This window comes from Sceloporus occidentalis, unplaced genomic scaffold (assembly GCF_023333645.1).
Source record: "Sceloporus occidentalis isolate IW3139 unplaced genomic scaffold, rSceOcc1.0.p SCAF_1, whole genome shotgun sequence".
Taxonomy (NCBI): Eukaryota; Metazoa; Chordata; class Lepidosauria; order Squamata; family Phrynosomatidae; genus Sceloporus; species Sceloporus occidentalis.
In genome coordinates, this window is record NW_028316981.1 from 154,446,141 (window position 1) to 154,469,732 (window position 23,592).

Here is a 23,592-nt window from a genome sequence, read left to right on the forward strand (position 1 = left end):
AGCAGCAGTTTATCATCTCATTTAAGAGTAATCCTATCATCTAGATTTTCTAGGTACATAACTGTCCAGTCAACCTAACATTTCTTTACTCACATAGTAGTAGTGCTTTTTCTTTATACTACCAAAAGGAGAGTAAAAGTCTTAGAAATCCCAAGGAATTTTAAATTAGCCCAGAGTATGTTTCAGAGTAGACAGTGTACCCAGACCTGTCAACAAATCAGCTACAAGGAATCAATAAATTGATTCCTGGAATAGAAAATCAAACCAAAATGTCATCTCTCTTTTCATTGGGTAAAATGGGGCATAATCTGTTCCAAGAGATTCTCCTCAAGCCTAGTTGAAATATAAAGAAATATTTCATTTCAGTGGGGCTCAAAGACAATTTCCTAGTGGAATTTTGCCTTTTCTACTGAATGTCATCCATAGGCTCTGACATCCTGTGGTCCATGGTGGTGATGCTCATAGGTGTTATTATCTGGTGAAAACATCTCTTTGACGATGATAACAAAAATGTTTATTTGAATATACCTAACAGATTTAGTAAATACCAAGCTAAATTTCACTTCAGCTTCAGCATGCCTGGCTTCCCCCAGGCCATTCAGATCCTCAAGAGCTGGCCATGTCTGCTGACTGCTGCTTCCATCCATGAACAATTCAGCATCTCAAGCCCTATTCAGGCACTTACAAGAAATGGCAAGGCTAAACGTGGAGACATACTGCAATGAGGCATGGACAAGACATATTCCCATAATCTCCTTCCACTTCATTCTAATCTGCTCCATGACAGTGGCTGATAGCACAGTCTTCTATGCCACCCCACCCAAAAAGATGTAGAAGTCCCCTCCAGATGTTTCTGCAAAACACACAGATAGAGACAGTATGTGCAGGGAAGTTGGAGACAAGGCTGCATTATGCAGGATCTATGCTGGCTGGAGGTTAAGTGTTGTATTCCAAAATCTGGAAGGCACTAATTTAGGGAAGGTTGGTCTTCTTCCTCCATCTGTCCATTTACCCAGCTATGGTCCCTTTTCTACAGACAACAAAAGAATTTTTGCCCTCAGGAGTGGTCCTTCATATTTTTCTATGCATGCATAGGTTCTTGGCTCATCATCATATTCTCTCCATCACTTTTTGAAGATGAAATAGAGATTCAAAGATCTACACATGAAGGAAAATATAATGGGAAAGAATGAGAACAGCTGGAGATGGGCATGCAAAATGATACATAGTCTAATCTTAGAGAGATGTGTGATTAATCTGAACCTCTCCTATATTATCAAATGAAATAAAAAAAAAACCATTACCATTGAAGACTTTCGGAGACTGAGACGGTCTGATCTGGCTCTGAAATATGCCTCATCAAAAGATGAGTGACTTCCCTTCAATTTCTCTGACAGATTCCGATAGAGTCGTTTAGCAGCATTGGGAGATGATGGTGGGTTGTTCTTTTTTGTCTGGGTAAGCTGTAGGCTCTGCATTTGCTGGGTCATTTTTCATGTGGTAGTTCCTAAGGAGAAAAAAAGGCACAGCTCTGTTACCAGAACATATGCACTTCATTGGTATACTGGAATTTCACATGAAGTCACAATATTCAACATCTAGAAAAAGAAGGCATTACAAATTTTGCTTTCCTTGAAATACTTGATCTACTTGATCCCCATACTTATTCCAGCCCATCACCATTTGGTCTGACTTTTGTGGCATGGATTTAAAAACAAACCCTGTAATTCATAGTTACTTAATAAGAATAAATTTTGAAATTCATAGCTACAGGTATGTTTCCATTAACAAAATCTCTGATAAAGAAGCTCCTTTCTACCAAGTGTTTTGATGCCTGTCCAGGTCCCCCCTTTCCCCTCATCCACTGTCTAATTTAATGCTTTTCAGCAGTATTGGCACTGGGAGCATGATGGACAACTGGAGAAACACATATTTTCATTGTCAGTATGCAGCAGTGTGTCTGCAGTAAACAATGCAATTAATATTAAGATGAGAAAAAGTAGGATTCTCCTCTAGCCTATCAAAGTATAGGTGTGTGTGCTTGCCTACAACAAACAAAGTAAATAGTAGCTCACCCCAGAATCCCTTACTGAGCATGCATGAAATGCAAAAAGAGGGAACAGATAAGCCTGACATATCAGCTCCTCTAGTTTGTAAATAATAATAATAATAATAATAATGATAATAATAATAATGGTGGAAATCAGATAAATGGGTGGCTTGGAATGGCCACTGGCTGCTCCAGCCACAATTGGCCCATGATCAGCCTGGAACCACAGCAACCAGATGCCATGGCCCCAAAGCCGGCTGCTGCTGCTGCAATCCTCAATGGGCTGCTTCAGGCTGCCTTGTGGTGACCTCAGAGTGGCTTTTGGCTACTCCAGGGGCATGCGATCTCTGCCTGCCCCACCCTCGAAGTGGCCGGAAGCCACATATTTTGGCTCATCTGTTTCAGGCCAGAGAGACCATAGATCTACAGGTTTAACCACCAAAACATAAATCATAAGAAAGGTGTGGAAGAAGCTTTCAAGTGCTGTTAAGATGGTTGAAAATATATATATTCTAATTACACAAGGCTTATTTGAGCTGGTTGTTTTGCTTCACATGTGTACACTGTTAGTTTTGGATAAAAAGTTTGCTGAAACCTATTAAACTGCTCTTCTTTTTTGTGGTGTAGGAACCTGTCCCTATTCTTTCCATGTGATCTTTTCCCCTGGTACCAAAGTTTCTGTTAGAGAAGTAATGCTTAGGTACACATCAACTTTGTCAACTGAAGTATACATGTATTTGGCATATCTGGCCTCATTGGCATTGATTTCTCAGATGCATTTGCAAAAGGGAATCAGGAAGAAAGTGCTGGTAAAATTGTGAGCATTTTTTTTCTCAGGACAACGTGAGAGAGCAAACGTATAGTGTAACACCAGATGTTGAACTCACACCATTTTTTTTTTTTTTTACACAGGAGGAATGCCAGTCTACAAGAGATGGGCAACTGTGGCAGGTCCAGGAGGCTTTTTATTTCATTTAATTTTGCCCTGAGCCCCTCCAGAGGTTCCATGTTTTGCAAAAACCACCTTGCCGCTGCCGCCCTTGGAAAAGTTTTCGAAGCCCACTTCTGATTTTGAAGGATATTTTTAAATGTTAAGAAATGCAGGAAGGGCTTGCAACCAATTTAAAAGGGGAACTGTTGTCCTGGATGCTTCCTGTAGAGGGAGGTCACCTTCTTTAGGCCAAAAAAGTGGTGGGCCAAGGAGTTGGTAGAGGACAGTGGGTGCAAGAACAGCCTTGGGGAGCCACACTCTGACCACTTCTGTTGTATACAGTGTGTATATCAAACCAAAGTCATAAACATGGACACTGGAGGGGAAAACACATAGGAAAAAATAAATTAAGCAGTCTTTTTTTTTGGGGGGGGGGGGGAGGGGGGAACCCTTCATACCAAAAAATATTTAACTAAGAATTTTCATCTTCCACATTTGGTCCAGTTGTGAGATGATGGAGAATGGCTTTGGTTTACAAATGGGAATCCATGCTTTAAAAGTATGTGAAAGATTCAGTTTCTATCCAGCAGTTGGAGTGTCTAAAGTCCAAACAAAAAGAAGATGGGTACAGAAAGGGGTGGAAGTAGGGTTTGCCTCATGTTTTACCTTTCTCAAAGTGATACAAGACAAGATTTTCATACTGACATTTCCATCCTATGCATAGTTTCGTCTATGTTATTATTTATTTTAAACTATTTTAACTCTTTTGTCTTTTTAACTTGCTAAACTGTTATATCCTTTTAAAATAATTTTAATTATATGCACTGTTTTAAATCGTCAGATGGCCCTGAGATTTTTGAATAGAGGTTGTAATATAAATGTTTAAATCAAGCAAGCAAGTCCTATTGATTTTAAGGGAATTACTTCCAAGTAAAGTTAGAAATGGATTGCAAAATTATTTAAATTGCCAGTTTATTACTCAGTCTAAAAATTATATGTTAAAAGTTCCTTTCTTTTGAGACACCACAAGGGTCCAGCAATGGGATGGGTGGGAGTAGAGTGGACTATTTGTCTGGAAGGCTGCTGGTCCACCTCCCTCCACTCCCTCTGTTACAGCCAATACAGTCTTTGCTTTCAGAAGCAAAGACTCAGGCTTGCATCCTTCCGAGGTCGCTAAAATGAGTACCCAGACTGTTGGGGGCAAATTAGCTTACTTGCTAATTAACTTGCTTGCTGTTCACCGCTATGATCTTTGGAATAGCGGTATATAAATAAAACAAATTATTATTATTATTATTATTATTAGAAAGGTTTATGCATTGCTCTTCATCAAGTTTTTCTCACTTGTTACAGTTTGTTGCTCTTAATTGTTTTTTTCATTATTGATGACATTCAGCCCCCAGTTCCACAAACTCCTCTTGACTTCACTCCAATTGCTTTGAGAGTGGCAGTGGCAATGACAGCAGACCTCTTGAAACATGACTTGGTCAGATCACAAAGAGAGTCTCACACATTCCTCAACTAATGAAGTATTGCAAACAGACAAATCACCTAAATGATTAACATCTCCTGAGAGACAGGCCAATAATTGGGATGTACAACAACAAGGAAAGTGCTTCGTTGAATCCAAATAACAACATTTATGGATAAAAGAAATCCCACCCACCTCCCAGTAAGGAACCCTTCCATGGTAAGAATAAAAGGGGGGGAGGTGGGGAGTTTTTTGGGATTTCAGCCCTGAATGGATCTTGGCTTGTTACTTAAGATGGAATGAAGCTCTGGAAAGCAAAGTGTACGCTGCCAATTTTATTTCATTTTATTTCATTGACTGAATTCTACTCCACTGCAGAATTGGCATCTGTGTATATATTTGCTGATTTTGTCCATTTTATTCTCTTTCTGCTCATCAGTCAGATAGGTGTGAGGAAGCCCCATTGTGGCCAAAACAAATCCTGCTGTGCCCCCAGTGAATTGTCTGACTTTATAGGCTGGTGACTAGAAGCTTGTTTTTAAGAAGAGAAAGCTGATTTCTGCCATCAATATTAATTTCTGCAATTGTGCAATTCAGTTCCAAGCTACATATGCTAAAATCTATTTTCTACCTTTCCCTTTTAATAATAGTATTTTGTAACATTGTGGCAAAAGTCTATGTGCATGTTTCCCTACATATCTTATTTGCCCTGATTCAGTTCACTGGCAAGGTTGAGAGAGATGCTATCAGTAGCATCACTAGAGTTAGAGTCACCCCAGTATGATAACTCAAGCTGTCACCCCCGGGCTGCCTGGCATCCTCCCACCTTCTCCTTTCAACTAGCTAGACTATCTCTGCCATGGTGGGGGTGGGGTGCTGCCGCCATGTGGCAGACACTTCTACATCTTGCAGGGCTGCTGGCTGAGCAGGAAAGGGAGGTGACAAGAGGTATGTACCCCTACAAACACCTAGGGGGCGTTCCCACTTGGCAGATAAAATGGATTATATTGGCGCAATTCTGATTCGGATTATGTTCCTGGAATAATTCGGATTTTTCCCATCGTTTCCATTACCAAAAGGGGCAAATTACCTCGATTCATTTAGCCCCTGTTTTCGTTCCCATTTATTTTAAATTGCTTTATTTTAAAGCAGATTAACTTGCTCCCCGTTCCCATTTGTGTCCACAAGCTGTCAATCAAGAGCCTAGGCTTCAGACGTCACAAGTCTAGGGTTTTTTTTTTAATTTTTAGGGCAGCCAATGAAAATCGGCTGCATCCAAGGCTCTTCTGTTGTGTCTCCCCAGACTAGAAGGAGGCTTGACAAATCGGATCAAGGAGGAGAAGGCAGCGGGCTTCATTATTGGAGTGAGAATCTTTAGGAAAGAGAGAAGATAAGGCTCGACCCCCCCCCCCCCCAGATCCCTGGGCATCCAGGCTCTCCATTCCTCAAAATCGCTTTGCCTCCCCCATTGTTGTCTGGGGGGCGATCAAGCAGGGATGTCCTGCAAAGCCCATCCCATAGTTCCTCTGGAAGGAGCCTCCTTTCCCCAAAATCCATTTGCCTCCCCCATTGCTCCCTGGGCTGCCTGGGGGCCGATCAAGCAGGGATGTCCTGCAAAGCCCATCCCATAGTTCCTCTGGAAGGAGCCTCCTTTCCCCAAAATCCCTTTGCCTCCCCCATTGCTCCCTGGGCTGCCTGGGGGCCGATCAAGCAGGGATGTCCTGCAAAGCCCATCTGCTGCTCAGGCGCTCAGGCAGAGTCGAAAAAAGAAAAAAAAATAGTTAAAAATTGTGTTCAATGGCTCTCCTCACACATCGGTCTATGAATGAGGAGCAGAGGGGAGGATGCAATCCACTGGGGGGAAAGGCTATGCAAATGGAAGAAAACGGCACTGGCGATGCAGAAAGAGAACAAAGAGAGTGACACTCCCAGGCCAGCCCCTTGAACGCTGCTCCTCCCATCTCCAGGTTCCCACATCAGACACCCTTTTGTTCCCATTTGGATACCGCAAATAGTACCCCGCTTTCAAAAATAACCTGCGTTATAACCTACTATTTTTTAAAACTGGTTTATAGGCGTCCAATTCGAATTATACGATATAATTTGATTTTGAATCGAATCGCAGTGGAAACGATTCTGGGGCATTGAGGAACTAATTTGGGCATCAGTGGGAACGACACCTCTTAATACGCTTCATGATCCATGTTACAGGCAAGTGGGAACGCCCCCCTAGTGATTCCCTTTTCTGTCTGGGCAGCAGCCCTGCCAAACCCAGAAGGTCAGCCCCTTACCACCAGCAACCACTCCACCAGGTGTTCACCCCCTCTAAGGTGTCACCCAGTGTGGTCTGTACCCCTGTAAATCCCTAGTAATGCCCCAGTTTATTGTATATATTTGAACACAGATGAGAGGGGGGATCTTCATAGACTGAAAGGAAGCAAAGTGCCCCTTTCCTTCTGAAGCAGTAATAACATGCCCACCAATTGTCCTGATTTTGGTAGGGACCATCCTAATTAATCCTCTGTCATCCCACTTTTTCAGATGATTTTAAAATGTCCCAGTTTCTCTCTTCCCCTCCAACTATCCCCCTTTGTCTTCAAATTACTTCACTTGCTGCAAACAGAATTCAAAGTGCAAAAATAGCAAAAGCAAATAGCTGCAGCCTTTCCTAGCTTCTCTGTTCTTCTTCATCAATACCATTTGCCATCTTGACCATACTCTGATGATGCCTTTACACGTGTGTCCCAATTTTCATCTGTGAAGGATATATAATAAAAGGCTTTTCCCTGCCATACAGTCAAAACACAATTATGTGATGACACCGCTACTATCCAATCTACCAAGACCTTCCACTCTACCTACATGCTTGAAAGTTCCAAGCTTTGAATGGCTTATGGCCCACACTGCAGAATTCAAATATTCCCCCCATTAGTGGAACTTCTTGATACTTCATTCTACTGCAATATTACTAAAGCTCTTTAATGATATTACAGCAAGAGTTTGAAAGCATTTGTTACAGTGAGCTGTAACAAATTTCAGTGCGTTGTTTGTAATGTGTTTCTTTTGCAGTTTTGCATGCCCAACCAGCAGAGACCCATAGCATTGCCCATTTGGTTTCCTGTCAAAATGCACATTGTACATTAAATGAGGGGAGACTGGAATAAGACACACGACACTGCAGAACAGAAACAGCAGCAAAGGTCTAAGGGGTGAGAGAAGCTAATATGAAGTGAGTGGGGAGTTATGTTGTGTCTTGTGATGTATTGTATTGCTGCATATTAGAAACCCACTAGTACATTATGAGAGTTTTACTTGACTGGGTATTTATGAACGGATATCATTCATTATAATACTGATAAATTCAGCTGGCATGGGAGTGGCAGCTGTAAGATCAGATAGTGGAGGGAGCACAACATGATACCATCTAGGTGGCTATAAGGCTTCATCTTAGGGTGAGTAAGGTTATACTGGACTGGCCAACTACATAGTATGTAGAAACTGATAATCATTGATCAGTATATAGATCAATATGGCACCTTTTTCAGGCAAGCTGATTAAGAGGACTGTTGCCATCCAACTCCAGATAGTCTTGGATGATACAGATTTTCTAGACCCATTTCAATCTGGCTTCAGAACAGGATGCAGAATTGAGACCATTATGGTCACTTTAGTGGATGATCTTTGCCTTAGGATTGATCGGGGGAGTGTGTCCTTGCTGATGCTTTTGGATCTCTCAGCTGTGTTCAATACCATCAATCATGGTAACCTTCTGGAACACCTGAGGGATTTTGAAATTGGAGGTACTGTGTTTCAGTGGTTCTGGTCCTACCTCTCAGGCAGGTTCCAGATGGTAGTGCTTGCAGATAGTGGTTCCTCAAAAAAGGAACTTTTATGTGGCATACCACAAGGTGCCGTTCTATTCCCAATGCTCTTTAACATCTACATGAAACTTCTGGGAGAGATCATCTGGAGGTATCAGATGGGGTGCTATCAGTACACTGATGACACCCAAATATATTTCTCCATGCTTTCAAATATAGCCTCCACTAAGGATAGTGTGTCTCCTCTGAATGAATGCCTGGAAGAGGTAATGGGCTTGATGAGGAAAAACAAACTGAAATTGAATCTCGACAAGACAGAAGTGCTTACTGTCAAGGGTCCTAACCTAGGGTTGAAGGTGTGTCAAACAATCCTGGATGGAATTACACTCCTAGTGAAAGACTGTGCTTGCAGCTTAAGGGTGCTTCTGAATCTGCCACTCCAAATGTCAGCCCAGATAGATGTGACTGGGCAGGAGTACTTACTGTCAGCTTCTGCTCATACCAGCTGCTTTCCTTCCTAGAGCTGGAGGACTTAAAATATTGTAGTGCATGTCCTGGTAATCTCAAGGCTGAAGTTCTGCAATGTGCTGTACAATAGACTACCTCTGTATAAATTCAGAAACTTCATTTAGTTCAAAACATGCCAGTCAAATTGGTTACTGGTGCATCGAGGAGTGATCATATCACAGCAATACTGAAATCATTCCACTGGCTGCCAATTAGTTTCCAGGCTAGGTACAAAGTGCTGGTTATTGCCTTTAAAGTTGTGCATGGGTTGGATCCAGATTACCTTACATGACTGCCTCCTCCTGTATAATCCGCCCTCTCACTGGCACAACCTAGCATCTGTGCAACCAGACAGCGTGCTAGGATTGAAAAGCATATGGATGGGAACATAGTGATGGAGTTGAAGTGAGCAGTTCCTCATCAGCTCTGTTCTCCCTCCCCACCAATGCCTGTATTGATGTTAACACACTATTCAGTGCCAAAATCAATTTCCCAACCAACCTTCTCTAAGGATGAACCCATATTCTCAAGAGTTCTGGTGAGCCACTATTTATTGAGGCTGGGAAGCAAATATACTCCTGGACAACAGTGGCTACCTGCTCACGGGCTTATTGCCTCCCCACCTCATTTGGCCTGATTTCCTCCTCTCAGTTGTATAATGTATGCTTCTCTTTTTGCAGAAATTGGTGGTGTATGGCAGAGATGGGCAAAATGCACTCTTCCTGGTGTTATTGAACCGCAATTCTCCTCATTCCCCCAGGATTGGCTATGCAGGCTAGAACTGAAGACTCTCCAACAGCATCTGGAGAACTGTACCAGGGTTGATGTGAGTTAAATCAAATTGATTAAAATTGCTTCCCTGAAGAACTCTATTTTAATAATTTAAATCACAGTTTAAATTTCTAGTGAGGAAGATTCTATTTAATCATTTTTAGTAGAAGTACATTATTATTTAATATTACCTTAATACATATTCAGAGATGGAAGTTTCATTAGAAGGTAAATACACACAAAGCAATTATTCTGAATGGTTTTCAGACTAATTTTCAGTTTCTAAAAAGGATATCCCTTGTATTTTTATCCAGGATCTTCCTTCTTGTTCAGATCACAAATTCTCTGTTCACTGACCCTCTGTATCTTTGCATTCAAAGTGGGGCAAAGGAGAGGGAGGGAGGGATAGAGAGAGAGTACATGCACTTCATGTACATCACCTGCAGAACAAGTACTGATCTGGTTACTTCTTATTAATGGATATTAACATATTTAGAGAATATAATTAGAATTTGTATAATTACTATTCATGGTGGTTTAAGGCTCTTTTTAAAGGAATAACTTTAAGAAAATGTGATTTATGTGATTTATTTTTTTAAAAAAGATTTAAATTTTAAAACTTAATTTAAAATATCTTTTTAAATCTTTCCTGGGCTGTATTATGCCCACCCTCAGTGTAAGGTATTATGGCACTGGGCTGGTTCCATGCTGAGGAAGCTGGTAGGCTTACCTGTTCCCCTAATTGAACTGTCTTCCTGAGGGGTTTAGGAATGAGGTCTCCTGCCATCTTTGGGATCTGAAATGTCTGCTTCACTCTCAGGTGATGAGAAAGAACCACACAATGGTCCAGAACAGAGTGGGATCTGGCTGGAACTGCTCTGTTTGGCAGGGAAGGGCATTGGCTAACGAGTGGGTTGTTGTTGTTAACTGCCCTCAACTCAACCTCGACTCATGGTGACCCTGTGGGTGAGACATCTCCAAAACCCCTTTCTTCCACTGCTCTGATTAAGTCTTGTAAATTCCTGCTCATGACCTCCTTAATTGAGACTATCCATCTGGTGTGCGGTCTTCTTCTCTTTCTGCTACTTCCTTCCTTTCCTAGCATTATTGTCTTTTCTAATGAGTCATGCCTTCTCATTATGTGGCCAAAATACGACAGCCTTGGTTTCATCATCTTGGCTTCCAGGGAGATTTCTGGTTTGATCTTTTCAAGGACCCATTTGTTTGTCTTTTTGGCCATCCACAATATCCTCAGCATTCTTTTCCAGCACCACATCTCAAATGACTTGATTTTCTTCCTATCCACTTTCTTCACTGTCCAGCTTTCACATCTGTACATAGTGATGGGGGAAATACAGTGGCTTGGCCGATTCTAACTTTAGTGTTCAGTTGTATATCTTTACACTTTAGAAACTTGTCTAATTCTTTTATGACTGTCATTCGCAATCTTAATCTTCATTTTATCTCTTGACTGCAGTTTCTATTCTGATCAATTTGATCCAAGTTACAGGAAATCTTTAACTATATCAGTTTCCTTGCTGTCTAGCTTGACTTTAATGTAGGGCTGACTGATGATCAAATCTGTTCCACATGAGCACCCAAATTCTACATAATTTGAAGCAAATGAAGTTGTGGCCAGTTTCCATTCCACCATGAAATGCTCCGAGTCTGTGTTTCTTCTCTTGTTTCTCCCTGTGCACATCTACTAGAAATGCAAGGGATAATGCCATTCCTCCTTATGATGGAACTTATAACTTATAAAGACAAATACAGTATTATGAGTAGAGGGTCAAAAAACAACAATGATAATAATAATAAAATAAAAACAACAACAACAATAATAATTAAAAATTAAAATAGCTCAGAAGGGTCTGTAGTCAATTTGGCAAAGACTAAATACACGGATATATAAAATAATGTAGAAAGTAGAAAATAATGGGGGGCGGAGAAGGTAGGAAATAATAAAGAAAGTGAATTTAGAAGGGGTTAAATTAGCAGGTGTAAATTTAGATGAAGTAGAAGAATAATAAGTAAGAATGGTTAGCCAATTTAATCAGATAATTTTACAAAAGGAATATAATAATTAGAAACTATTGTAGAGCTGGATTTAAGGTAATGTAGATAAAGCTTGCATAAATGTGAGAATTAAGTAGGAAATTTGGAGCCCCCAAAACAATCAAACTTGTAAATTAAAGTCAAAAGTAAGGGCGAGTGAATGAATGAATTGGTAGAATGGAATGAATGTTGGTTTGAGTATGGGTGGTTTGGGTTAGGTTATGTTTGTGTTGCCCAAGTGATTGGGTAATTTACTTGCAGTCATGTAAGAGATGTATTTAGGTTGGTATGGTTGGATGTTTTAATATAGATTTTGCATACAGATAAGAAATTAAGAAAAAGAAGTAAACAGAACATGGAATATATAGAGAAAAAGGAACCCCTCATTCCTCCATTGAGAAAATGGTATGATAAGCAAGAAATATTACGTAGAAAGAAGAAATTAAAAGAATAATAAAGCCAGAAGAATAGGAAACTAAGGCCCCATACAGACTGCCAAAAAAGCTGCTTCGGGTCACTTTGGAGGTATGCTGTTTAAATGATGCTTTGCTCCAATCTTTAGGATTAGATTATGGCTTTGGCACAGCTTCTGGACTCTTGGGATGCATACAACATTTAAACAGCATACCTCCAAAGTGACCCGAAGCAGCTTTATTTTGGACTGTCTGTATGGGGCCTAAGTTTAAGATGAAGAAGAGAGGATGAGAAAAGAGTGGAGGTTATATAAGGTTATATAAAAAGGAGAATAGAGAAGAAGATAGTTAAGGGGAAAAACTGATATAGTTAAATAAAGTAGAAAGAACAAACTTGTATAATAAAATGTTACAAGGAAATGATGAAACTAGTGGAGTGAGGATTATGATTATATTATTGAAATTTGAGAGTTTTGCTGTTTATGGGAAATTATAGGTGATCTATGCAGAAAGCATATCTAAAAATTTGTTGTATGTTGGCTTATTTTTGTTCATTTTGTTTGTTTGTGCCTTTTTAATAAAAAACTTATTTTGATATACAAAAAGCATAGGGTTGATTAATGGAGGAGAGTGCAGTACAGAGTGTATGCATAATGCTGGTCCTTTTCAAATTATTCAGAAATCTTTAATATGTTTTAACAGAACATTTAGATATGGTGTAATTCAGAGCCCATTCTCACTTCACTGTAACAAACAGACAAGAAGGAAGAGATGCCTTGCAGCTTATAGACATAATCCTCTACACTGTCCTCTTTTTTCTACATATCATTTTAAAGCCAGTTATGCTGGATTCCTCAGTGGTAAAAACAGAACACACAAAAGGAAAAGCCTTGTTGGTGGCAACACTTTAAAAATGTTGAAAAGAGCACTAAAGGTTCTACTAATTCAGCGCTTGAGAGCACTTGAGTGGTACACCAAGAGAATTACATACTGTTAGAAGGGATGCAAATCTTCATAAAATTCATTCTTGCAGATAAGAATGAACAATTTTATCATGTTTTCCTTGCTGTAAGAAACTCCTTGAAAACTGTACAGTTTTCAATAGCTATTTTCAGATTGTCAAATATGTAAAAATGCACACAAGGTTTTTTCTATGGAGCCCAATGCCATCGGGCCTGAAGAGGAAGAGCTCTCCCCTCCCTCCTTCCAACTGTCATCTTCTGGCCTTAGAGGGAGTGAAAGGACAGACCCAACACCATCGGGCCCGGCATCGATTAAGAAAAAGAGCCCTCCCTCCGGTCCATCTGCCTTGATCCAGGCCTCAGAGGGGGAGAAGAATGCTGGACCTGATCCCCCCCCCCCTTCACCACTCCCTTCTCCTTTTGTGTCATGTCTTTTTAGATTGTAATCCTGAGGGCAGGGAACCGTCTATTATCCCCTCTGTTGTAAGCCGCCTGGATTCCCAGTGATTGGGTGGCATATAAATAAATCCTATTATTATTATTGTTATTGTTATTATTATTATGTTATTTTTTTCGCAGCAGACCAGATTTTATGGGCAGTTACATTAATTTCTGTGCAGAAACACTACTTTTCTGAGCAGGAAACTTGTTTTCTGGACAGGATATATTGTTTTGGAACACGCTGCCCATAGAGCTCCGCTCGGCCACCTTCCTGGCCCAATTTAAAAGGGATTTGAAGACCTTCCTTTTTGGTAATGCATTCCCCGATTAAGATGTCCTATGGACCTCCTTCCTCTTCACTGGCAAGGGGAATGGCTAACTCGGGGCTTTTCTGTTTTTATTGTAATGGTATTGATGTTTTAATGTATTGTTTTTAAATTGCTGTAAACCGCCCTGATCTGTGGAAGGGTGGTATATAAATAAAATTTTTATTTTATTTATTTTATTATTTTCTGTGCAAAATCCCCATGAGCATTTTTTCCCACAAGGAACAATGCCTGAACTTCAAAAATTCCCATCCTTCCAATATTCTTCTCCTCCTTATGCAAGGGATAGGTTGCACCTCACACCAGTTGGCAGAAATGTTTTTGCCAGTAGTCTCAAAAATTTGATCAGGAGGGCTTTAAATTGATTTGGTGGGGGGGGGGGGGGAAGGGAACAGCATTTTGGAAGGTAGGAGTTCATCAAGGGCTGGAGAGAATAGTCAAACTGTTATAGAGGGATCAAGGCACATAGTGCAAGGATTCAACAGTGGGAGGGGAAAAAACTTTATTTAGGCGGGTTACAGACCGCCCATTTGGGGCGGCCTGCACCCGCCCCTTTCCCCACTGTATCGGTGCCTCAGCTGCCAGACCTGCAGCCTCCAAGGCCCCGATCCGCTGCTTTGCAGGCCGCAGGGAAGCGGCAAAAGGCCGCTTCCCCGCGGCCTGGAAAGGGGTGTCCTTGGGGCTTCAAGCCCCAAGGACACCCAGCGACCATGTAAAGGCTGCGCACAGCAACACAAACCCCAGAAGGAGCTCCGTTTCGGAGCTCCTTCTTATGCCATGGCAAGGGTGCTCTAGGTGCCCTTGCGCGGCGCAAAGACATCACGTCCGCACCGCCTCATTTGGAGGCAGCACGGTCGTGACATTGTAATGGCGGTGGCCGTGTGGAACGGCCACCACCATTTTGTACAGACTCAGTCCGTGCTAGGGTTAGGGGCGTCTGGAAGAGACGCCCCTTTCTAACCCTAGCATGGACTGAGTCCGCCCTAGGGTGCCCGTCTGTAACAGGCCTTCGGCAGCTAGGTAGGAAGTCCCATGCTCTTAGATGTCTCTACACTAATGCACAGAACATGAGAAATAAACAGGATGAACGTGAAGTCCTAGCACAACAAAGCCAATATGATATAATAGGCATCACTAAAACCAGGGGGAATGAGTCTCATGATTGGAATATAGTAATAGGGGGGTATAACCTTTTAAAGAGAAATAGGCCAAACAAGAAAGGAGGAGTGTAGCAATATATGTCAAGGATATTTACACCTATAAAGAAATCCAGGGCTTAAATCCTGGAAGTCAGGTTGAGAGCACCTGGATAAAATTTAAAGGGGAAGGAAACAAGAGGGATGTTATTATGGGAGTCTAATACAGACCCTCAAGCCAGACTGAGGGATTAAATGATGCCTTTCTAGAAGAGATGACTACACACTCAGAAAGGAGAGATATAGTAGTGATGGGTGATTTCAACTATCCTGAATGACTTTCAGCAAATATCAGGATAGCTGATCACTACTACACCTCTCCTTTCTGAATGTGTAATCATTTGTTCTAGAAAGGCAACTCACCCAAAAATTAAAGTTCAGCAACATCCTCATTTGCCTGGAAGACAATTTCATTGTCCAAGAGGTGGAAGAGGCAACAAGGGGATCAGCTATTTTAGATCTGGTCCTAACCAACAGGGATGACCTGATTAATAGGATGCAAGCAGTGGGATCCTTAGGTGGGAGTAATTTGTTCTCCTAGAGTTTATTATATACTGGAAAGGGGAAGCAAGCATAGACTGTCACACATTCCTTAGGAAAGCCGATTTCAATAAATTTAAGGAATACTAGTTATGGTCTCTTGGTCAGGACAGATGGGAGTTTCTCAAAGGGGAGATACTCAAGGCACAATTTCAAACAATTCCAATGAGGAGGAAAAATGGAAGTTGTCTCAAGAAACCAGGATGGATGACTAAAAAAATTTCAGCTGAGCTAAGTTTTAAATGGGACATGTATACGAAATGAAAAAGGGGGGAAATCACCAAAAAGGAATGAAAAGAAATAGCAAGCACATGTAGGAGTAAAGTCAGAAAGGTTGTTTAAAGACCTCTAAGGAAGGAGACTCCACTACACTCCAAGGGAGTGTGTTCCACTGTGGAACAGCCCTCACTGTCAGGAAGTGCCTCCTAATGCTGAGGTGGAATCTTTTTATCTGCAGTTTGAATCCACTGCTCTGGGTCCAATTCTTTGGAGCTGCAGAGAATAAGCTTGCTCCCTTCTCAATATGACATCCCTTCAAATATTTAAACAGGGCTATCATATCACCTTCTCTTCTCCAGGCTAAACATCCCCAGCTCCCTAAATCATTCCTCATAGGGTATGGTTTCCAGACCCTTCACCATTTTAGCTGACCTCCTTTGAACACGCTCCAGTTTCTCCAGATCCTTTTTGAATTGTGGTGCCCGGAACTGGACACAGTATTCCACGTGGGGCCTGACCAAAGCACAATAAAGTGGCACTATTATTTCCTTTGATCTAGACACTATGATTCTATTGATGCAGCCAATTGCATTGGCCTTTTTAGCTGCCACATCATACTGTTGACTCATGTTCAACTTGTGGTTTACTTGGACTCCTAAATCCCTTTCACACATAGTTTCATTCAGCCATGTGTCCCCCATCCTATATCTGTGCATTTCATTTTTCCACCCTAAGTGCAGTAACTTACATTTCTCCCTGTTGAAGTTCATTTTGTTAGCTTTGGCCCAGCTTTCTAGTCTATTCAGTTCATTTTGAATTTTTGATCCTGTCCTCTGGAGTATTAGCTACTCCTCCTAATTTGGTGTCATCTGGAAATTTGATAAGTATGTCCCCAATTCTGTCATCCAAGTCATTGATAAAGATGTTGAATAGCACTGGGCCCAGGACTCAAACAATTACTGCTCAGTTAGCATGACATCAATACCTGGAAAGATTCTAGAGCATATCATTAAACAGAGAGTCTGTGAACATTTAGAAGGGAATGCCATAATCACAAAACATCAACATGAGTTTCTCAAAAACAGGTTATTCCAGACCAATCTTATATCTTCGTTTTTTATATATAAAATTACCAGTTTGGTAAATGAAGGGAATGCTGTGGATGTAGTATATCTTGATTTCAGTAGGGCCTTCAACATGGTCCTCCATGATATTCTTGCAAACAAGCTAGTAAAATGTGGCTAAAACAAAGCTATTGTTAGGTGGATTTATAATTGGTTGACCAGCCAAACCCAAAGAGTGCTCACCAATGGCTGTTCTTAATCCTAGAGGAAAGTGACTAGCAGGGTGCCACAGGTTCTGTCCTGGGCCTAGTGCTATCCAACATCTTTATCAATGACAAGGAAGGAAGGAAGGAAGGAAGGAAGGAAGGAAGGAAGAATAGAGGACATGCTTATGAAATCTGCAGACGACACCAAATTAGGAGGAGTAGCTAGCACTCCAAACGACAGGATCAAAATTCAAAATGGCTGTAATAGATTAGAAAGCTGAGCCAAAACTAACAAAAAGAATTTCAACAGGAAGAAACGTAAGGTACTACAGTTAGGTAGAAAAAATTACCTGCACACATATATGATAGAGGACACCTGGCTTAACAACAGTACATGTGAAAGGGATCTAGGAGTCCAAGTAGACAAGTTGAACATGAATCAACAAGATGATGTGGCAGCTAAAAAAAACCAATGTGATTCTAGGATACATCAATAGACATATAGTATCTAGATCGGGGGAAGTAATAGCACCACTCTATTCTGCTTTGGTCAGGCCTCACTTGGAATACTGTGTCCAGTTCTGTGCAGCACAATTCAAAAAGGATGTTGAGAAGCTGGAGCGTATCCAGAGGAGGGCGACCAAAATGGTGAAAGATCTGGAAACTATGCCCTATGAGGAGAGACTTAGGGAGTTGGGTATGTTTAGCCTGGAGAAGAGAAAGTGAAGTGATATGATAGCCCGGTTTAAATATTTGAAGGGGCGTCATATTGTGGGTAGAGCAAGCTTATTCTCTGCAGCTCCAAAGAATTGGACCCAGAGCAGTGGATTCAAATTGCAGAAAAAGAGATTCCACCTCAACAGTAGGAAGAATTTCCTAACAGTAAGAACTGTTCAACAGTGGAACACACTCCCTTGGAGTGTGATGGAGTCTCCTTCTTTGGAGGTTTTTAAACAGAGGCTGGATGGCTATCTGTTGGGGGTGCTTTGATTGTGTCTTCCTGCATGGCAGAAGGGGGTTGGACTTGATGGCCATTGTTGTCTCTTCCATCTCTGATTCTATTATTCATGGTTAATCAGCACTAGGGAAGACCATATATATATATATATATATATATATATATATATATAATTTGAATATTTTTAATGTAATTTGAATGAACATAAACACTGCTTCAAAAATGATATAAAATGTTGCTGAGCTTGGGATGGTGGTAGGTGTGATTGATGGAAAATATATAACTATTTAATAGCAATGACGTGGGTTTCAACCATGTGGTACCTCAGGAAATTCGTATAGCAACTCTCAATGGATTCTAGCAGTGTCTATACTAATTTACTGAGTTCAGAGGGAAATGTGATTTCTTCAGAACAGAGATATTTTCTGGGGAAATAGCATCTGATTAATCTACCACAGGTTTATGTAATTATGGTACTTTCTCAGCATGATAAATAGTTTGTCTAGATAGGTCATTTGATTGATGTTTTGGAGTTGGCTATTCTTAATTATGGAAAACTTTTAACCTGATCAGAGACATTGGGAAATGCATACTTAATGACTGACATAAATAACAGTGAACATAGTAGCCTATTTGTAGCTCATTAGATCTAGCTGGTTGACAAGCAAGTATTGGATTGTGTTAAGGATTTTTTTTTTTTTTTTTAATGGCTTGATCTTGACAAGACGGTCCACACAATGAGGCACCCAGTCAAGTAAATGTTCAGCAGTCTGGATAAGTTTTCTGCATTTGTGCATTTTGGGCTCTTACTCAGTTTCCCCAGAAAACCATTTTGGACTATGAAAAATGATTTTAAAAGGAACACAAATGACCACAGTGGGGAGAAAACATTTGCAGTCCTTTGTTCTGGTGTGCAATGATAAAATGAGCAAAACTTTTACACCCTTGTCTTGTGTCTTTAAATAACTTAATTTAAGCACACTCACAGAAGGAAGATCCTCAGATGCACTACTCCTGCCTAAATCCTTATGTGTCCCTTAGGGTTGCCAGAATGAAAACTAGGGAGGGGTCCTGAACCTTTCATGGGTTTAATGAGGAGTGGCTTAGGGAGCTGTCTATTTAGCCTTAGGAAGAGAAGGTTAAAACACGACACGATAACCATGTTTAAATACTTGAAAGGATGTGATACTGAAGATGGAGCAAGCTTGTTTTCAGATGACATGGAACAATGGATTCAAATTACAGTAAAAGAGGTTCCACTTAAACATCAGGAAGAACTTCCTGATGATAAGAGCTGTTTGGCAGTGGAACATGCTGCCATGGAGTGTAGTATAGTCTCCTTCTTTGGAGGCTTTTAAACAGAGGCTGGATGGCCATCTATTGGGGGTGCTTTGATTGTGTTTTCCTACATGTCAGGGGGCTTGGACTGGATGACCGTTTTGGTCTCTTTCAACTCTTTGATTCTATGATTCTAGTGAGGTTGAAAAATTAGTTAATTTATGTTAACGTAAATAGGGAAAATGATCTTTTACATTCTCATTATGTTATTCATTTTATCATGGGTAGTTAGTTAAAACTTCAGGTCTAGTCTTTCTCAGGTGAGAAAGGGCTCAGTATAGGCCTGAATAAGGAGCCTTCCACCCTCTCTTTCTCTTGGGCTCGGATTAGTAATGTATCAACTTCTAAGTCTAGCAGAGAAGACAAACTGACTTGCTGTTCTTCTTGCTCTGCCTTCTCAGTCAGCCAACAGTCCATTCACTCCCTGCCTCTATCTTATGTGTGTATATGCCTTCACGTTGCCTCTCAATTTATACTCTCAGTCTTTCAATCTCGGTCCTTCCTTCCTTCCTTCCTTCCTTCCTTCCTTCCTTCCTTCCTTCTATACTAACCTCAACATGCACAAGTAAGAGATGGTGCAAAGCAAACAACAGTTAAAATATATGAGTTCCACCAGGTCACACTCCAACAATGATAAACAAGCCAGAACTCATTGCCATTGAGATGAAACCTGTAGCATTTAAGATCCTTCTTATATCAGAAGTATTAACACTGTTTTAGTTTTAGTCCTATCATAGAAAAAGCTTAACCAATTAGCTTGATCATAGAATCATGGAGTTGGAAGAGACCACAAGAGCCATCCAGTCCAACCCCTCCTTCATACAGGAACACACCATCAAAGCACTCATAACAGATGGCCATCCAGGGTCTATTTAAAGAACTCCCAAGAAGGAGACTCAACCATACTCAAGAGGCAGCACATCCCACTGTTGAACAGCTCTTACTATCAAGAAGGTCTAGAAGCCTATCATTCTGAATTAAAACATCCAGTTTTAGAAGCCTATTGGTTCTGTGGTAACTTTGACTATGACAAATTTACACTGATAGAGGAAATCACTAACACTTTCTACTTATTTATTATTCTCAGAATGGGAGCTTACACGTCCATTTCATGGACATTGATCTCACTGTGCTGCCACTCATGCTTCTTCAATCAGCATAAGAAGTTAAAGCTGGTGGTTAAAGTTCTCAAATATTAGAGAGCAAAAATATTCCATCATGGTGCTCCCTTTAACTGCATGGCAAAACTGATTTGACATCACTTCTCTCTTTGCTAAAGTTATCTTTGGAGATTTGCCAATCTTCTTGCTTTTTTCCTCAACTGCTCCTCTTGCCCCCAGCATCTACCTAGACTCCTAATTCTTCATTTTCTTTCCTAGGTTAGTGCCATCATATTTGGATACCATTGCATGTACTCCTCACTGGTTTCCTCTCTCAGTTGCTTCTATTTGCAGGTTGAAATCCAGGTGCCTCATGTAGCTCATCAGATACAACTGGGCCATGACCATACTTGTTTTAGAATTGATAGAATTGCTTGCTGAAACTAAAAACTGCAATTTTGCTGTGAAAGACAGCCACAGTTGACGCTAGGTGGTGCAGCAAACCAATGCACTGGAGGGCTTTCATCCCTGGTAACTTCAAGTAATATCCATCTTGGGTCATTGCTTAGATAAGGTATCTGCAGTGTGAGTATAATCCCTAGAAGCTCTCTCTACTTGTCACAGTACTTCCTACTCCTTAGTGCAGTTATCGGAGCCAGTACAATGATCAAATGATCAAAACATCTGCAGAACTCAGAATGGGGGAGGGGGAATAACACACATGCATCGTAGTTCCTCATATGCTAATTGCCTCTAGCTGCCACTCTTTTGGTGTCATTATCTTTTGTGAAGAATTAATTCCACAATGGCAATTAAAGAGCAATGATGAATGTAAATACCTTAGTAGCTTGACTACGACAGAAAGCTTAGCTAATAGAAGGGAGGGGACACCCCTTCCCCCTAATTTTGCAATTCCCATTATTATTGCCATAACTAAGCATAAATCAGTAAGTCTTCCGATGCTCGTGTACATCGTAGAACGCAAAGCATGCTTGGGAGGCATCATACTGTCCACCCCTCCACGATATTCACACAGCTTTTATCAACAAGCATGGCTTTCTTAAATAGATTAATCACAAAGCAGTACATTTCTAAAAATGTAAACCATAATATAACCTCAGGCATCCCTCTCTTATCTTCTTCCTCATGAACAATCTTATTCTTTATCAATGCAATCTTATAACTCAGATTGCCGAGGAGTCCTCAGCAATATGGGTAGATCAACCCACATGCACCAATCCTATACATTGAAACAGTACCACTCAAGCTGGAACCTAGAATTGTTCACTTGTTAAGTGAAGAATCTCTCAAATATGCGTGCACAACAGGTAGGAGAACATCACATAATGTCCTTTCATTTGCGAGACTCTCCCTTCCTTTCCCCACTATAAAATCAGAAAATGTGCAGGTTAGAGAATAAAATTTCACTCACCAGTTTTGCAGTATGAGGCTGAAGAGAAATGTACTGGTGGTAATTGTCCACTATTTTCATTCAATGAAATCACATTGCTTTCTCTTTGGGATTCTCATGTAGTTAAGCTTCCGGGAGAGAGACGGAGACAGAGAGGGAGAGAGACTGTGTGAACCTTTTCCCTATACTGAACGAATAATTAAAACAATGACAACAATGTATGTTCCCCATGAGCAACTGCTGAAGTTGAAGATCACGACTGCACAACATAAAGCAAGCGAAGGAACAAAAAAATCTCTAGCAGAAACATGAGGCAATAGCCAAATAAACACAATTTGATTCTTCGATACTTTTGTAGCCTCTTCACACTGTAGCTAATACTTGTCATCAAAGAGTCGTGTTCATGTTGTCAAGGAAGCCCCTGGCCATATGATGCTATATTTAAGCTATTATCCTGTTCTCTCTCTCTCTCTCTCTCTCTCTCTCTCTCTCTCGCTTTAGACTGATCACTCCAGCGAGTGAGAGGTGAGGAGAGGGGAAAAGTAATTGTTGTCCAGAGTCAAACAAAATTACAATGGTAAGCAACTGCCACTCAGACTGATCAAGCAGACATAAGGGCAGCCATTAAAAAAAGAACAATTCGTTTTATGTGAAATCCATAAGAAGAGAAGAAATCCAAGCTCAGTGTTTGGTCCTGCAGTTCATGAGCACATTTGATGAAGCCCTCTCTCATTTGCCAAGCTTGCAATCCAGCTGTTGTCTGCAATCACAGCAACAAATGCAAAAAAACCACATCCACAGCTCTGGGACATCTGCAAAATCCTGGGAATGTTCCCAGCTAGTGCTAAACAGGTTAGCCATCAAAAGGTTATGAAATCATTTCAGACAAACCTGAATACAGCTCCATCTGTGTATGAATGTAAGGTCTAACTGCAAATCTTTCTTACTATATTGAACCATGTACTGTAATGATAATAATTTTAAGAGACTGAGTCAAATGTGTCATTTCAAACAAACAAACAAACAAACCAGATTCTCCCAGATGAAAGAGGATTGCAAAAGTGCAAGCTGTGAAAAATACAGCTATGCAGTTTTAAAAAAGAAAAGAAATCTAAGACAAATATGATCAAACATTGTCCTATACATCCCTGGTTTATTTCAGCCAACCATAGGAGTCCTATTAAGCACCTAGCAACAGAATAAAATTAAGACAGCCTTTAGGACATTTGTTTCAAACCGTGCTATTTTCAATTGTCTGCAAAATTGTTTATAATGCTCCTGTGTATTTTCTGTAGCTCAGTTATACAAGGGAATAAAGGCAGTATCACTGCTGTGGGGCTCAGATCCTATGAAATGCTGAACAACCCCATTCCTATTGTTTTCAGTATCTCCTGACAGCTCTAGAGATACAGAATATGAACTAACATAGATTAATTATTCATTAACACACTTTATGTGCTATGATGAACTCTCAGATCAGGATAGATAAAGATGGGAAAGAGGAAGTTTTCAATTAACACTTATGAATATAAGGCTACAGTGTGTGTGTGTGTTCCAGCTTGCATTGACAAATGTAATTGTGGAATCTGAGGCTGGAAGTAACAATTGTTACTCAAATTCATATGCCCCTGACAGACCCAAAGATGTAGCGATATTTTGCAGAGGTATGTTTGCCTTAGGGTCTCCATAAGTCAGAAACGACTGGAAAGCACACGTCAACAACCAGAATCGTGGATACAAAGTCGGTTTTACACTGCACTTCAATAAAATGAGGAAAATTAATGCAAGTAGAAGAACATAGACAGTTAAAAT

General features: G+C 40.6%; 1 protein-coding gene across 1 annotated transcript in view; it reads right to left on the minus strand.

Annotated features, from left to right (window-relative positions):
- Positions 1–21,871, minus strand: part of ANKFN1 (ankyrin repeat and fibronectin type III domain containing 1) — a 155,212-nt gene extending 133,341 nt beyond the window's left edge. Inside the window, exons 1-2 of the mRNA XM_089508231.1 lie at positions 21,802–21,871; positions 1,305–1,507 (exon numbers count right to left, since the gene is read on the minus strand). Of these exons, the coding sequence (XP_089364357.1) occupies positions 1,305–1,490 (186 nt within the window). The 5' untranslated portion in view covers positions 1,491–1,507; positions 21,802–21,871. The remainder of the gene's footprint in view (positions 1–1,304; positions 1,508–21,801) is intronic.
- Positions 21,872–23,592: the final 1,721 nt, after the last annotated feature.